Source organism: Atheta coriaria, unplaced genomic scaffold (assembly GCF_025399875.1).
Source record: "Atheta coriaria isolate IRGN ID8LTWV9N9 unplaced genomic scaffold, Caltech_Dcor_3.1 hic_scaffold_3_pilon, whole genome shotgun sequence".
Taxonomy (NCBI): Eukaryota; Metazoa; Arthropoda; class Insecta; order Coleoptera; family Staphylinidae; genus Dalotia; species Dalotia coriaria.
The window spans coordinates 5,067,550-5,084,234 of record NW_027045445.1 but is presented as its reverse complement, the minus strand read 5'-3'; the positions used below and the strand labels follow the sequence as shown (position 1 = coordinate 5,084,234).

General features: G+C 39.6%; 1 protein-coding gene across 1 annotated transcript in view; it reads right to left on the bottom strand.

Annotated features, from left to right (window-relative positions):
- Window positions 1–333: 333 nt before the first annotated feature.
- mmd (disintegrin and metalloproteinase domain-containing protein mind-meld) overlaps window positions 334–16,685 on the bottom strand; it is a 117,493-nt gene continuing 101,141 nt past the window's right edge. The window contains 12 exon segments of the mRNA XM_065318035.1: window positions 334–4,036; window positions 4,128–4,555; window positions 4,621–5,030; window positions 5,083–5,116; window positions 5,119–5,155; window positions 5,532–5,603; window positions 6,295–6,435; window positions 9,388–9,493; window positions 9,807–9,975; window positions 10,034–10,813; window positions 10,878–11,654; window positions 13,058–13,204. Of these exon segments, the coding sequence (XP_065174107.1) occupies window positions 3,781–4,036; window positions 4,128–4,555; window positions 4,621–5,030; window positions 5,083–5,116; window positions 5,119–5,155; window positions 5,532–5,603; window positions 6,295–6,435; window positions 9,388–9,493; window positions 9,807–9,975; window positions 10,034–10,813; window positions 10,878–11,654; window positions 13,058–13,204 (3,357 nt within the window). The 3' untranslated portion in view covers window positions 334–3,780.

Here is a 16,685-nt window from a genome sequence, read left to right as displayed (position 1 = left end):
CAGAGGTATTATTGGCTAAACAATTTCTTTATTTTGTTTAAAAAATATATTTTTTTATTAAATAAAAAGTAGCCTATAACCATTCGGGGACCACTAAGAATATGTGTACAAATTTTCATGACGATCGGTTAAGTAGTTTTTGCGTGAAAGTGTAACAAACATCAGGACTTTCGCATTTATAATATTAGTAGGGATTCAACTCAGCGAGAAACACGATGTTCATAAGTAAATAAACAAGTTCTTATGCGTAATTCAACGAATACTTGGAATTAAACAATAAATAAACAACATTTACGATGAAATATAATCAAGAGGTAAATAATGAATGTAATATTGTTGTTATTAGGTAATAATTCATTTATTTAGGCAGTGTATATCGTCATAAACACTATATTTACATCCATCTGACCTCCCTTGTTAAAAAAACGTTCGCAATGTGGTTTTCTCATCCGCTTACAGTGTTATTCAAGTTTGTTTTCTTAATCGTCATTATTAGTGAATACGTTACAAAAATCGTGCTCTTCCTCTGCGCGCGTACGAAGTAAATTTATTTGCCTGCGTGTTTGTGTTTGTCAATTTCTTGTAATTAATTCACTTCAGATGGAAAAAAAGAGCACAATCTTTTAACAAACCATAATCAATATTAAATACAACAGTGAGCAAATACTTGTCAGCCCAAAAATCCATTTCATTTCTTCATCATTCAAAGATGACTGAATTACATTTCATTTCATTTTTATTTAGTTTTTGTGTGTGCGTGCAAAAAAATAAACAATAGTGCAATTTAGCCAAGAAATTTTTGCTTCGTTTCATTTTTTTTTGTTAATAATTTACATGTGGTAATATTTGTAACGTGTACGTGTACTTAAATGGTACTTTAGACTTTCAAATCGAGGTGAAAACATCACTCAATTATTATTATTAACAATAAATTTTTCTCATTTATTTAAACATGGAATTTATGCAATTTTTGAATAAAAAAATTCATAGGAATTTATATTAAAACATTAAATACAAATAAAATTAATTATTAATGCAGGAATTTATATTAATATTAATAATATTAATAATAATAATAATAACAATGTTAATAATAATAATTGAGTGAGTGGAATCACCGTGTTATTAATTAGTTCGTTTTGCAGTGCATTGCGCCGTCATGACCATCCTTAATCTAGAATAATCATTACCATTATAATTATTATCACACAATCATAATAATAATGAGTGATTAAACTAAACAGTATTGGCACAATTCTTATTCGTAACGTGTGTGTGTTTTTTTTTTCATTTTTGTTTAAATACCGTGTCTAGATTCAATAAACTGTTGAATTTTCTTCCTCCTCGTGATATTATGATACAAACTGAACTGTTTTGATTGGTACATTGTACAGCAAGTACTAAGCTACACAATTATTTCCGTTTTTTGTTTATTTTTGCTTCGTTTACATCATTCCCTCAGCCTCTTTTGTTCTGCTTTGCCATCTTATTTATAATATGATAATAGAATTACTTGCGTAACCGAAGAGTTACAGTTATTACCGGTTTCCTTAGGTTACAGCTTTACGGACGTTATAATTGACATTTAATTATTTATAACGCAACGATCGATGAACGTAATCCACACGATGTTCTTGTTTGCTGTCAATTATATCATAAAACAAAAATTTTTAAATTTTTTTAAAATTTTTCGTCGTAATTGTTGATTGTTTAATTAGTTTTTGATTATAACCAACTGAGAAGCTTAATCACGCTCGTTACAAAGTCAACAGAATTAAAACTCTTAATATATCTTCTTAGAAATTTTTATTAATTCATATAATATATTTTTTTCTTCATTTGTGTGTGTTACTCTCTTAAATTCGCCTTAATTAGTAATTAAATGTAAATTTAGTTCTTCGCGTAGTTTTTTTTTTGTAAATTTTTAATTTAGATCAACGTGTAATTGTGAAACTGTTCGAAATTAACAATATATTTGTCGGTAACATTTGATTTTTAAACTGGTTGCCTTCATTAATTAGTTTCTCTCGAGGTTTACATCAACGTTTAAAGTGATATCAGATGCCAAACATGCCCTAAATGTTTATTTATTCGTTACAAATACATTTCGTAACATACCATGTCTTTTGCTTCATTTTGTCAACGTTTTTTTTCATTTTTCTTTTTAAATATTTCATATTCATACATTCTTTTATGTACACTTGCATTCCTACTATGCCTACAGTCCGAGTTTCATATAATAATTCATAGTTTAATTCATTTTTATTATTTTGTTATGATGGTAATTTTTTTTTATTCACTTGCCGACCGTTTTCATTGCCTCTCGATTGATTTAATTGTTTAAATACTGTGAGCAGTTTAGAATTATTTTGGTCGCGGTGAGTTTTGCTGTGTGTTTTATTTCATCGTCTCGCACTCGAAATGATATCATACTTTATTTTATCGCGTTGTTTCATATCAAAAAATGAACGCACGCATTATGAAAAAGTCTTAATTACGGATTACGGTACTTAGACGGTGATTAGACGGGTGATTTGCTATAAATTTCCTACGGCTATGAACGAAATCAGCGCGTAAAAATCAAAAAAAAATGATTTTTTTTTATTTTCGTGTGCTCAGTTCTTAAAATGTCCTCACCGTTGGGACCGCGTATCGCATCGCATCGCGTTGGATGGAGAGTGTATCGGGATAGATAGCCCAATAAAAAATTATCCTTAATTTCGATAACAATAATTCGATTTCGATTCGTGCGTGTTATCATTATTACATCCTGCTCATTTGTTTGTGTGGTGTTTTTTGTATTTTTTTATTTTCAGTAATTTATTTCTCGAGGGTGCTGATCCATTGCGAAAAGGCTATACATATTACACAATAATAATCGTTATCATTCAGGAGTACATCAGGTTTTTTTGTTTTCATCTTCATTATGTACAAACGGAGGTGTGTACGGTGGCGATAATTATAGGTGCGTATTATCATTAGATACTTAAGACTCTTATATATGTTACAGTGAATAAGGAACAATCGGATCAGCCCTCGCGTGGATCCGAACCGAACAAGTGTCAATTAGATAATAATATAATAATATTTTATATAATAAGGTAATGTTATTAGTTGTTTTTGGTTTTCGTGTGTTTTTAGGCCTCTACGCCGTGAATTCAAAGACTAGGTTTATTTTTCAATAACATCACTAAAGAGAAACAGCTCTTCTTTTACATTTCTCATCATTATCTATGTGTTGATTATCATCTAGAGTTTAAAATAAATTTATGTTGGTTGAATTTCTTCGATTTCGATTTCATGTTGTTGTGTGTAGAAGTTTGGTTATGAATGCTTTCGGGTAGGTCCCGGCTCTCCGGTGCGCATGCGCGCATGACTTTCGCAATGAACACACACAAATCGCGTCCTCTCGCGTTCAACTTAAGTGCTATAATAAAACTAGGTGTTTACTGGTGCGATGATAAGTTGCGCGCGCATTGTTGAGTTGAGTTGAGTTGTCCTTTTGTGGAGGGGGCACGAGAAGAGCCAGGCTTTGGCCGCAACTAAGGCATAATCGGGTTTTCGCTTAGCTTAGATTTCTCATTTCCAGATACACACCATACCACGGATTTAGAATTATGCCTGCATTGAGAATGCATCAGGAATGTCTCAACAACTATATAATTTATGCTTATTTAAATTTAATATACTTTGTTTACGTCAGTTAGCCGCGCAACACTTAACACGGGAGATACGGGGGTGGCTCGCCGGCGCGACGCGAGTCTACCCTGCGAGTCACTATCAGTGTTTGTACTCCGGGTACCGCTTGGGGCGGTGGATGGTGGCGTGCTCGGGGTGCGGGTGCGGCTGAAGTTGCACTGGCGGTACGGGCACAGGCGCGCGTACAACGCTTGTTGGCTCCTCGCTCGTGGAGGAGGACGGCGACGGCAGCCGGTACTCGCGCGGCATGCCGCCGCCGCCACTCGTGCCCGCCTGCGGCACGGCGTCGTCGCTAGCCCAGCGGGCCAACTGCTGCTGCGCTTGCACGAACTCATCGCTAGAAACACACACAACAGACAACAACCGTGATGAGGCAATGCGAGGTTGGTGGTGGAGTGGGTCGGGCCGTACATCCAAGGACAGATTACCTTTCGCTGTCGGGCGTGCCGCCACAAGGCGCGCCACGTTCATGGTCGGCGCTTTCGTAGATGCCCTCCTCGTCGGGCGCGTGGTGCGCGTGCGGGTGCGGGTAGGGCATACGAGCGCCCGGCCGCGGGTACCGTGCACCTACCCCGACGCCCACGCCGCCACCGCCCCCGACACCGCCGTAGCCGAAGCGCGGGTCGCCGCGATGCGACTGATGCGAGCTCTCACTGCACGCCGACGAGGATTCCTGACGATAATGGCGGTCGGCTTCCGTTTCCGACATGCGGATATCCTCCGAGCCGCTGGGGCTCATGTGACGGGAATGGTGTTCCAGTTGACGGATGAGATCCTCCAGGTTACGGATACGCAGTGGGCCTGGCCCTCGTGCTTCCACTTCATCATCATCCTCTTCGTCGGCGTCCACGACAACCTTAACGAACACCTGTATCACTCATCTAGCACTGGCTCGCGCGGCAGCGCGCATGCGCCACTTACCTGCGGTTCGCAGACGTTCTCCTTGGAAGAACGTTTGTAGTCGCCGTAACCCGCGGCGCATTCCTGTAAACTTCGTCGCAGTACCTCCTCGCTAAGGCACGACGTGCTGCCTGATGGCGTTGACGCCCCGCGGTGATTCGCTGCGGTACGCAGCGCTTTGATAATATCCTCATGGTACCCATTCAGACTCTTCAAGGTGCGTTCGACATCCGTCATACTAGTAGCTCCCATTAACTGGGCCATACTAATATTGTTCTGGGAGAGGATATCATCTGGTGAGGCATCTCCCCAGCTGTCTTTACCATCGCTCATCACCAGACCATAGTCGTGCTTCTTCAGGATACCCTTTTTCTCTGGCAGTTTCAAATTGTTGTGTTGCAGGTCTATAAAGGACACTGTTTCATCCTCACCTTCAATGACAACTATAAGTAGATATTTAAATAAGAATAAAGAGGGTATTACCTGAATGGGTTGGGTCATCTTCACTGCCCGATCCCCGACACCCATGCGCTTCAATGAGCCCAACTTGTGATCCCTACAACAAGTAATCAAATGGGTTGTAGACTTTGAACAACATCAAAACATGACACACATCTCACGTTGAACATGCGTCTTCCATGCAACCCAAAATAAGGAAATCATAAATAAGATAAATTAAAATTTTTGTTTGTTTCTCGTCAATATAATTGAAACTGAAAGATCACTAGTGAGAGACAAAAAACGGTTGCAAATGATGATCATAAAACTGACAGTATGTGTGTGAATGCGATGAAAACGTTCAACGTTCAACGTAAATGGTCAAAAACGGTCCAAAAAACACACTCGGACGACAAAAACAATATACCACAACGTCTGACTTCGTTTCGTGTGAGAGTGCAAAATATAAGTTACAACGAACAAAGAAAACTAACTGGTAATGCGATGGTCCACCAGATCCCATGTGATTCGACGATCGGAACAAAACGCGCTGCGAGTCCGCACGACTGGCAAAAATCGATAGAGATCATTAGTGACTTTCGAAACAATCCACACCCCCACCCAGAACAGAATCTTACTCCTCGTCTGATTCATCTTCATCGTCTAATATATTATAGTATATATATATATAAAATTGTATGTACAAACTGTTCGTTTTTGAAGCAGAGCTTTTCTACGACTGGACGGAGAATTTTCAAAAAAGACTTCGACAGAGAGAGGAAGAAAGTCACAGACAGATAGGGAGACACACAGAGATAGAGAGAGACAAGTGCATTACGAACACCAACAAGAAATAATCAAGAGATGGCCGTCGATTCAATCAAGGTCAATCAAGGTCAAGTATATATAATATAAAAAAGCGCTCAACAAAATCGTCAACACACAGATTTAGGCATTCTCATCAAAGGTCACCAACACGCTAATGCTAACGAATCGACAGACGAGAAAAAGTTTTTTTATTTTTTTGTATTTTTTTTGGAAGTAACAAGAAAAAAGCTCGACAAAACGAAACTACGTATCAATTCAAAGTCCATTCGTTCCGTACAATCACACCAAAGGTATTGTGAAGTTTTTCGTTATCTGGTAGATTCACAAATAACCAAAATGAAAAACATAAATAAACTGGATGAGATTTTTGGCGAAAAATTTTTTGGTTTTTTTTTGGTTGGATGTGAGTGAAATGCTGAAATTACTTACCCGTACGCGGGCACTCCGAAGGGCATTATCTTGTCAGCGTTATTTAAGTTATCCTCTTGCGAATGATTGCCGGTGAGGACGTAATTTTTCTGCATTGAATTTTTATCGTACGGTTTCTCGTACTTGCGCACGGTGGTCCTCCTTCAGAAGCGAACGCATTGCGTGAGGATGAAGTAACGTGAGAATGGAAAACAGAAAAAGCCGGAATTAATATGGTTGCTCGGCGGGTCGCCTTCGACGTTTTCATCTTTCAAATTCTTTTCTTTTTTTTGCTTGATTTGAGTTTGCAATCCACGCATCCGCGAACAATTTGAGAGAGAAAACACCCATTAGAGTCACAGAAACTGATTCGGTAGATTATAGACAGAGAAGATAGATAGAGAGAGAGACAGACAGAGAAAGAGAGAGAGTCAAAAACAAAACCAAAAGCGACAAGATACAAAGGTGGTCTATCAAAAATCGCTTGAGTTGTGTGACATTCAATAAATAAGCATAATTAAGTTTGATGAGCGTGGACCACGTTTATACTTTGGCTTCGAGAACGTATAGAATTCGAATATTGGATTGTTTGTTTAGACTTTTAGAGCATGCTCGAATCGAAACCATAATTATACATGAGATTAATGTACATTTTGACTTTGTGGAGAATTATTTTTGTGTCGATGTGAAATTTATTACTTAATTCTATAATGTTTTTCAGTTGATTTTTAATTAAAAATATGGTAAATATTAAATGATTCTATTGATCTGTGAGAAAATCAGTTACCATTTGGACCACTCCTTTGTATAACCATCAAAAAAATACGCAAAAATTCCTAGGTTCTAAGAAATCCAATGATTTCCTAAAACATTCCACGGAATATTTTAGTCGTCATTGAAAGCCATCTATAACTATTGTTTTGCATTTTGTAATTGTTTCCTTGTGTGTTTCTTGTGTTGATGTGTATGTGTGTATGTGTCTAAAAATTCTACAGTTACATCCTAGAGATATTAAGAACAGCAAAAACTGTTGATAGGTTAGTGTCCAGATTAAATCGTCATCTTTAGAGATTGTCTGTCTGTTCGCGCACATTTTGACTTTTTCTTGATAAATTCGGCAAAAATGGTTTTCGGCAAGCTTTTACTAAGAGAGGAGGGTTGAAAAGTTCTGAAATGAGGTTAGGAATCAGCACAAGGATGTTCAGCATCGGCTCGCCCAGAATGTGAGAATGTGAGTGAGAATGAATCGGCTAATATGGCTATTTGTTTGGTGTGTGTAATGTCCTAAAATTATTTATTATGTATTCTAATTTTTTTTTGTTGTGAATTGTGTGTACATCGTGTACTAGAGAAGAGAAGAAAAGAGGGATGTTATCAGAGGTGATTTTTGTTTGTTTCTGGGTTGGCATACATTCTGCACGCATTCAAAATATAGCATCTAATAGATTGAAGAATGTAGAGAATAGAGATTTTACATATAGCTCAAATTCACACCACCGAACATGCTCACAGATCATGCGTATTTTTTTTCATTTTTTTTCTTTTCAAAAATTTTTCAATTTCTTTAAAAATGTGCTTTTTGTTGGGATATTTACATTTACATATGGATCCTGCGGCAGCATGTGACATTAACATCCACATTTCGCAGGAAATGGAATGTTTAATGACGGATCCATTTTGCAAAACATTTTTTTTTCGGTTTTTGTTTACGTCAGGAGCGTGCACTAGTTTATATTTACACACATGCCGATTGCCCCACATACAATTTTACCAAACAACATTTAATCACGTTCACAAATGCACCACCGGTCATCAATCAATAATAATAATAATTCTGATCATCTGTCTGTAAAATTGTAATGCCGCAACCTGCTGTGGCCTTGCGACTAGGCTTCTTTTTGGAGATGCACAGCGCGCGTCAATGGAAATTCACCTCTTATTGAACACACTTTTCCAACGCGCACAAATTTTTACAGAATTTAACTCTCGTCGCGAATGCAAACAGCCGTAAATTTGATTGCGTAAAGTTTTCCGGAAAGCGGAATTAAACCGAACGTAAATAAATTATGACCGGGGCGTAAATCGTCCTCGGCGGAGCACAAAAAATCACGCCTGATGACTAATTGAATTTATGATTATCATTCCACTGCATCGCAAGTTGGCGGCGCTCCAAATTAATTCGAAAAAATTTAATTAATTCTTGTTTACTGCTAAACTGGTAAACATGCTAGATTTTTAGAAACTGAGTGCGTGTCGAGTATCAAGTGTTCTGAATCTGATTCTGAATGAGTGTGAAGGAGGTTGTGAGGGTGTTGTTGGCCTGTTTGCATTCGAATCGAAAGTGTGAGCAATAAGAAGTCGTGGGCTACGGACATCTAGCGATAGCAAATCATAGCAGAAGGGGACAAAAAGATGGACGCGCGACGCAGAAAACCAAAAACCAAAACAAATCATGGGAATTGCCCAGAAGATTAATAAAAACCAAAAAATAAAATAGAAAACAAACAAGTGAGTAACAATGAAGTGTGTCGCAAAATCGGCAAAGAAGTAATAATGAAAAAAGAACGCAGCAGAAGAAGCTAGCGGATGCTGAATATGTGGATCTCTACCTGGACGGTCTGCTCACTAACCTGAGGCAGAGCGAGAAGTTTTTGTGTACTACGACTGACCTGTAGCATAGAGCCATAGTTGCAAACACAATGAACACACCCCCTACCACCGACATGAGTGTACCCACGAGAAAAACCGTGTTCGAGCCGTGATAGGACTCTGTGTGGCGGATCCAACGCAGGAAGACGAGACGACGTCGACGTCATCATCATCATCATCATCATCATGCATCAACACAACAGGCGAAGATAGAGAAGGAAAGCACGAATGAGACAAAATATATATAAATGCACAAACTCCGTACGTGATGAGTAAATATATACAAGGCACAACATCGAGAGACTGTAGAAGCCTATGTACAGGACACTGCGCGCAAGCAGGCACCCGTTCTCTCGTTCGCTCGTTCTCTTGCTTCGGACGGTGGTTTGATTGAATTAGAGACACAGTTTTATTGTTATATTTGATTTGTTTTTTTTTGGAGGGGCTGTTAGACCGACACGGTACCTGTAGCAAACAGCCACTAGGGCAAAACATACGAAGACGCCCTTCACCACGCCGGTCAGTATAAACACCATCGTCAGTGTGCTGAAGGTATCCTTGTTCTTCTGATCTGCAGGCACGAACCAAAACGCTCAACCTTCCACACCAAATATCATCATCCTTTCAAGCATCAAAGATCAATTTTACTTATTTTTTTGAATAAATAAAAAACTTGAAAGAATTTAAGGTCCCAAAATGGTCCTTTGAGGAAAGGATCACTTTAGGAGTAAAACATTCACAAATTACGCACAGAATATACATAAATCAGCAAATGGCCTGAAAGAAATCAAGATTAGTCTGTAATAAAATTTGATGATTTGTAGATCTCAAGGGTTACCTGAAATGGAATCTGAATAGGATACAATAAACATTAGGGGGCTTACCATAGGGAGTCTCCTTTTTCTTCATAATATCGGCAAGGTCCTTCATGCCTCTGGTTTCGGATGGTGGTGGGGTGGGTAACGGTAGGGCAGTAGTGATCTCCTCCTCAATTGAGCAGTCTGGGCCGCTCCATCCAAAATGGCAGTAGCACTTATTGGTGTTTGTACAAGACTACCCCAAAACAAAAATTAGCAAAAATGGTTCTAAAGGTGATTATTGATGGTCATACCCCGTGTCCAGAACACTCAATGTCGTTATTGTTGGTGGGACACTTGGTAGTATCCAAATAGGGATGGATATTTGTGCAGGTCTGATTGTAGCAGATACGATCATTACCACAAGGTGTCCCGTCCCTGACAAGCCCCAAATGTGGGCCTAGATTAGACTTGGCACGTGCGGGTCCTTCTGGTTTGTGGATGGACTTGCACTCGTACTCAACGCCCTTGATCGAGATGATGGTGCGCGAGTAGAGCTGGTCGAGCCCCTTCTCCGCCGGCGATCGATTGCCGTGCTGGCATTGCAGCGTGCCGCACTTGACGTTCTCGGGCGCGCACTTGACGAAGCGGCCGGAGCGATCGTTGCCGCAGTGGCCGTTCGCCGAGCCCTTGGAGTTGAACTGCTCGAAGCACTGCGCGTCCGCCGACTCGCCGCCCGGCCCCCAGATCTGCTCACACTGTACGGCTAACGTGGGACACACGCCGTCGAAGCAGAAGCCCGTATCCTCGCCGCACGCGTGTCCGTTCTTCTTGTGGACGTCGGAGGGGCAGTCGCCAGATTCACCCGAGCACTGTTCGGGCAGGTCGCACTCGTTCGTCGCCGCACGGCAGATTGTGCCGCGCTCTTTCAGACTGCATCGGTCGCAGCACGGCCCCGCCGCACACTCCGCCTCCGACGTCAGCTTGCACGTGATCGGATCGCAGCACGGGTCCACCGTCGGGCAGTCGTCGATCGATCCGCAGTCGCACTCTTCGCCATCCTCGACGATTTTGTTCCCGCACGTGCGACGAACCTACATACCCCACATACACATATACCTACACATCACCGAAAACTTCCTCATGTGTGACACTTACCTCGAGCTCATTGGGCTTGTTCAACAAGCAAATTCCATTCCCAGTACGCAGTCGGTCGATGTAATCCGATCGGCTGCATTCGGAGAATTTGTAAGGCTGGACATTGTCCAATCCAACGATGGCCTGTGCCATGATACATCCATGCCAGTCCCAGCAATGACATTCTTCCCGACCATCATCATGGGCCATGCCAATATTATGTCCGATCATGTGGGCCATCGTCCCAGCTAGTAAATGTGGTTCATAAGTGTTGATATCCACACTGATGGCGACCGCCTTGGCAGTGCATACGGTTGCTGGTACAGCCATACCCGCCTCACCACCAACAAACATTTCCCCAGTCAATAACTGCGTAGTATCCTTATCAACATTATACAATTTTCTTGAAGTATAATCATTGAAATTCGACAAGGCCCTGCCGATATCCTGTGAGCGGTCAATCTGTGCTTGATTACCACCCTGCCACGTCTCAACATACACTACAGAAACACGTGTGTTGAGCGTGCGGAAGTAGAGATCTGCAATATTGGCCACCTGAATGGCATCGTGCACAACCTCAGCACGAGTGCTGCCATTACGCTTATCGAACATGGCTTTGTCGATGATGATGGCCGTCTCGATATACTTGGTGGCTTCGCGCACATCACGTTTCAGCCGCGGCTCCGACACCGGTAAGAAACCCGAGTGGGTATTCAGCCGCCATTCCATGTTGCCCGAGTTGGCGCACCCTTTGTTCGCCTTGGTGCGCGCCTCAAAGATCACGTGTGGATGTTTCTGCTGAAAGAAAGAGTGAAGCTGTGCAGTCGCTCGATATTCAATACAAATCTAACCTAGAAATTTTTGTAAGTTTTATCTTGATAGGAATGGTAATGATAAAAGCGATTAGGCGCTAAATCGTCGGTGGCCATTTTGGGAGGCGGGCAAATGGCCGCATCTGGAATTAGAACGCTAATCCGGTTTTAATGGCTTGCGTTCCTAATCAAACGATCCGAAATTGGTTCGGCATGTTCCGAATGATACAATGTAAACAGGCTCGTTGTCAATTTCACAAATGCTTTTGGGGGTGCAAGCGAGTTGGTACTACCACTACTACCACCTGACCGATTGTGCTGAAAGATTCGTTTTTAATCTTCCCGTCTAACGAGATTTGCGCCTTGACCCGCCCCCGACAGCAGACTCTCCACGCCGTGATTGTTGTTTTTACTATTTGCTCCGGCGTCCCCGTTCGCAGCCAATTTAATTATCTCCGAATGAAAGGGTAGAAATCTAAACTAATTAAAAAAGGTAACGAGCAGCGCGTAACTTGATTATATTGCTACTCCCGAGCGAGAATGCGATTTTCAACACACTTCTACACTCTGTAGAGCATCTTTCTGAAGGGCCTGCAAATTGCATTCTACATTTAGAAAATTTACAAATCCACAACACATTATTTTATTAAAAAAATATTTTTTTTTGATTTTGAGATGAAAAAATAAATTTTGATGGCCGATATAATCGAACGTTATTGGTTTGAAGCTGGCGTTGGCGCTGGACAGGACGTTGCAGACGCAGGGGCGGCGGGAGATCGTATAATTAAAGAGATGCGCAATAATCATGGGCCGGGGTAATTGGCTGTCACTTGTCACCGCTCAAGCCGACATCCGTACGAACGTGTTCATTAAAACTTGCTCCAATTAATTTTAATTAATCCAGCTGGCGCGCGCGTTTGCTCGCCACCGTCCTCTCGCGCCTGCCGCCGCCGCCTCCTCGCCGCCGCCTCCTCGCCGCTCGCGCGTTCATATATGACGAGTGTGTAACTCGCCTGCTGATTCGGCTGCAATTCCCGATTGCTGCCGCTCAGACAGGATGTCGGCAAATGAATCGTTATCCTCGCCGTGCACAAATAAATCCTGCGATTAACACCTGATAATGACTAACCTACTTAATGATTTATTGTAAAAAATATTCATATTATGCATTAAGTGCACTAAATGGTACTTTAACCACGTTTTTTTTATGTTCACTTTATTTCACGTTTATTTTGTGATTATTTTTTTTAAACTTTGAAATGAAGTTCCATCACGTGAATAAAGTACTTTAGTCACGACTTTAGTCACGCCCGTGACTAAAATGTACTTTTCGTGTCTCAAAACCGTGAAAAAAAGTAAAAATTCAAAAAATTTGTTTTAAATACTGACCGATAAATCACCACCATAGAAAGGATGAATGACAAACGTCTCATTTCCAACATGGATGACACCACTGACACCATTACAGGTATGGAAGGCGGCTGTGGCCCCCGGGTAGTCCTGCACCGTGCCGTGATAATAACAGTGCTCGATCTCCTAAAAACACAAAATAATTAACATCATGTTTAAAAAATTATGCAAATTGTGATTGTAAAAGCTCAAAAGTAGTGCGCAGGTAAATCCTTATCCATAGGGCGATGAAGGGCCATAAAATTTAATTAAAGCACTGCGTGTCGCAAAGCGACTTTTGACACGAACGACGAATTTCCAAATCGCGGAAAGTTGGCATCGTTAAACCGAAATCACAACGAGCATTACTTTGGGGCTCTGAGGGTCCGGAGGGTGGATCCACCACGCTTTACGTGGAGAGGCGTTTTACAACGTTTTAGGGACTAAATGAATTTTAATTCGTCGCCACTCCAACCTGTTTCCAAAATTGCGCGCAGAATGCTAAGCGGTAACAAAGCGCTTCACCTTCCACGTAATAAGCACCGAATGCCGACCTAGCAGGATTCCCAGCACTCCAGACCTAGACCTTAAAAGGGCCACCGGTGTAACTTTAGTTAGTTGGCCGAAAGTTGGCGGCCACTACAAATATTTCCACGGCGCATATTTCGAAGTCTTTGTCTGCGTCCGAAACATTTCTAAACTAATTATGAAGAGTACACAGTTGAAATATCTATTGTGGTTATAACAACATAACGCAACATAACCTAAAAAGGATTCTGTGAATGTTTCACTTAAATTCGAGGAAATAACTTGAGTTGATTTTAATTTGTGTAACAATATGTTTAGATTTAGATTTAAATTTGTATTAAATGACACGTTGACTATTTTCCGACTCTGTTTTTGTATTTTTGTTTCTTGAGCTTTTGAAAACTTGTTCGTGTGCGCCAGCTTGTATTGCGTGCTTTGCGCTTGTTACCGGCAGCAGCAGCAGCTCAATATTTCTCGCACGGCGTCGCGCAGCAAGTGACAAATATCATTTCGCCTCACGTACGGCACAAATTTCCTAACAAGCCTTGTGCACCGCCAGCCGCACCGCTGAGGTGTGCTCGCGGACGACGCAGCGAATTACATGCAACTATTCGCACCGGTTGACTTTACGCGCTTTTGTTACCGGCAGCAGCATATCGCTAGCAAATTTTTTCAGAAAAAGAACGAATATTTCTCGTTTTGGAACACGGCGTCGCGCAGCAAGTGACAAATATCATTTCGCCTCACGTACGGCACAAATTTCCTAACAAGCCTTGTGCACCGCCAGCCGCACCGCTGAGGTGTGCTCGCGGACGACGCAGCGAATTACATGCAACTATTCGCACCGGTTGACTCGTTACGCCTTTTCAGCTTTTGGCGGCCGGTGGAGGCGCCGGGCGCGCATTTTTAGTATTTATATTCACGGCGCGCATTGTGCATATTCTTGCGCGTGTTTTATATCGCTAGGTGGCAAATTTTTTTTTCAGAAAAAGAACGACCATCTTATGTTCTCGTTTTGGAACATTGCTAAACATTTCAAGTGTGAGTTGAATAATAATTTCCTTGGGGGAGGAAAATAGAAGATTTTTATAGAGTTTTTTGTTAATTTTTCAAAAACTAGTGGAGATATCTTTATAAATCTTTTAGTAATCGTTGAAGTATTAAAATATGTATTAAATGAAGTATTGAAATTGTCATAAATAAATTTATGTCAAAAGTTATAAACAAAAAACTGAAATTTTAAAATTTTTCTTCAACAACCATTATTTAAGAACCTATTGACAATTTTGTTACACGGTCAGTAAAAATATTTTATGTTGAAAGACAGGGTCGAACTTTTTTTAATGAAATTATTACCTGCCGAAGAACAGGGTCGAACTTTTTTCTTAAAATTTTTCAGTGCGAAGTCAAAATTTTCTTTAAAATTGTCAATAAGGCTTAAACGGTCAGTGTTAGAGAAAAATTGTTTTTAAATAAAGTAATCCGAATTTAACCAGCTATCCGACTTCGAAATCAGATTTGATAAAATCCAATTTTTAATTTGTCATAAAAAATGAAAATTTTTGCCTTTTTTATGACGAAATCTTTTCACGGTTTATGTTTTTTATAGCATAAATTTAAAAGTTGGAATTTTGAAATTTATTCTTCGGATTATGATAAATCAGGCCATTATAAATAATTTATTTTAGTAAAGTTTTTACCTACAACCCTTATTTAAGGCCCTATTGGCAATTTTGTTACACTAATTATAACACTGATTACTATCAACATAATCAGTCTGATAACAAAATTTCACTAAGATAAAATATCCAGAATAATGGTTCCTTGGATTTTTTGTCATTAAAAATCTGAATTTTTCATTTTTAGTTTTTATATATAAAATGATGGAGAAAACGGAAAATCTACTTTATCGCACTTTTCTCGCAAACTAATAAAGATAAAGAAAAACGGTTTTCAGATTCAGATTCAGGACATAATTATACATCAACTAGTATTTAAAAATATTAAATTTTCGACACTTATGTAATAATTGAAAATGGTCAATAACTCAAGAACTAATTAAGATATCGGAACAAAACTTAGATAAATGGATTCTGGGCATCATTCTACATCATATTGGAAAATTTGAAGAAAATCTGAGTTGTGGTTCATTTTGGTCTGTTTTAATTTTCACAGGTAATTTGGGAAATATTGGTGTTATCAGAAAACTGACTGGATATCTTTCATCACATTGCAATTCTTTATCGAATGGCGTTTTCCATTTTCTCGTAGCTTAAAGTTGAATTTTTAGGCCACAAAATACTTAAGTGTAACCTCTTGATACTTTTCGATTGGTCTTTGGTCAACTTCTTAGAATCAAGAAACTAAATCTGCCATTTTATAGTTCTTTATCATGACATGAAGAAAGTGCAAAAAGTTTTTCTGCAACTTTTATAGTTTCCGAGAAAATCGCGTCGGAAAATTCTCTTTTCACTTTTCAAAAGTTGAAATTTTAAAAGTTTATCATATGTAGAATGGTTTGCTGAACACAATGCAGTTTTCCGTTTTTGTATATCTCCATTAGTTCCGGAGATAATCGGTAATTAAGTGTTGCTGGAAGTATACAATTCACTTAAATGCTTCTACTGGATAAACGGTAAGTACTAATGAGTAAAAAGTTATATTTATAAGTGTATTAAGAGCCCCTCTACTTAATGGTATTGTTAATTTTTAAGAATAATTCGAATTACATAATAAAATGTCAGGCGCCTCCGCCATATTTTAGTTAATTTTTTGCTTGGCTCAAAAAGTTAAGGTTTTATTGCTGATTATGAAAGAGGACAATTATCTGAATGGAATATTTTAATGAATTATTTTAATTAGACGCATAGTTTAGAAGATATTCGCATAAAACTATTGAATACAATTTTGTCAATAGGGCCTTAAATAAGGGCTGTACGTGAAAACTTTACAAAAATAAATTATTTATTATAGTCTGTTTTATCATAATCCGAAGAAAAAATTTCAAAATTCCAACTTTTAAATTTATGCTATAAAAAACATAAACCGTGAAAAGATTTCGTCATAAAAAAGGCAAAACTTTTTCATTTTTTTATGCAGA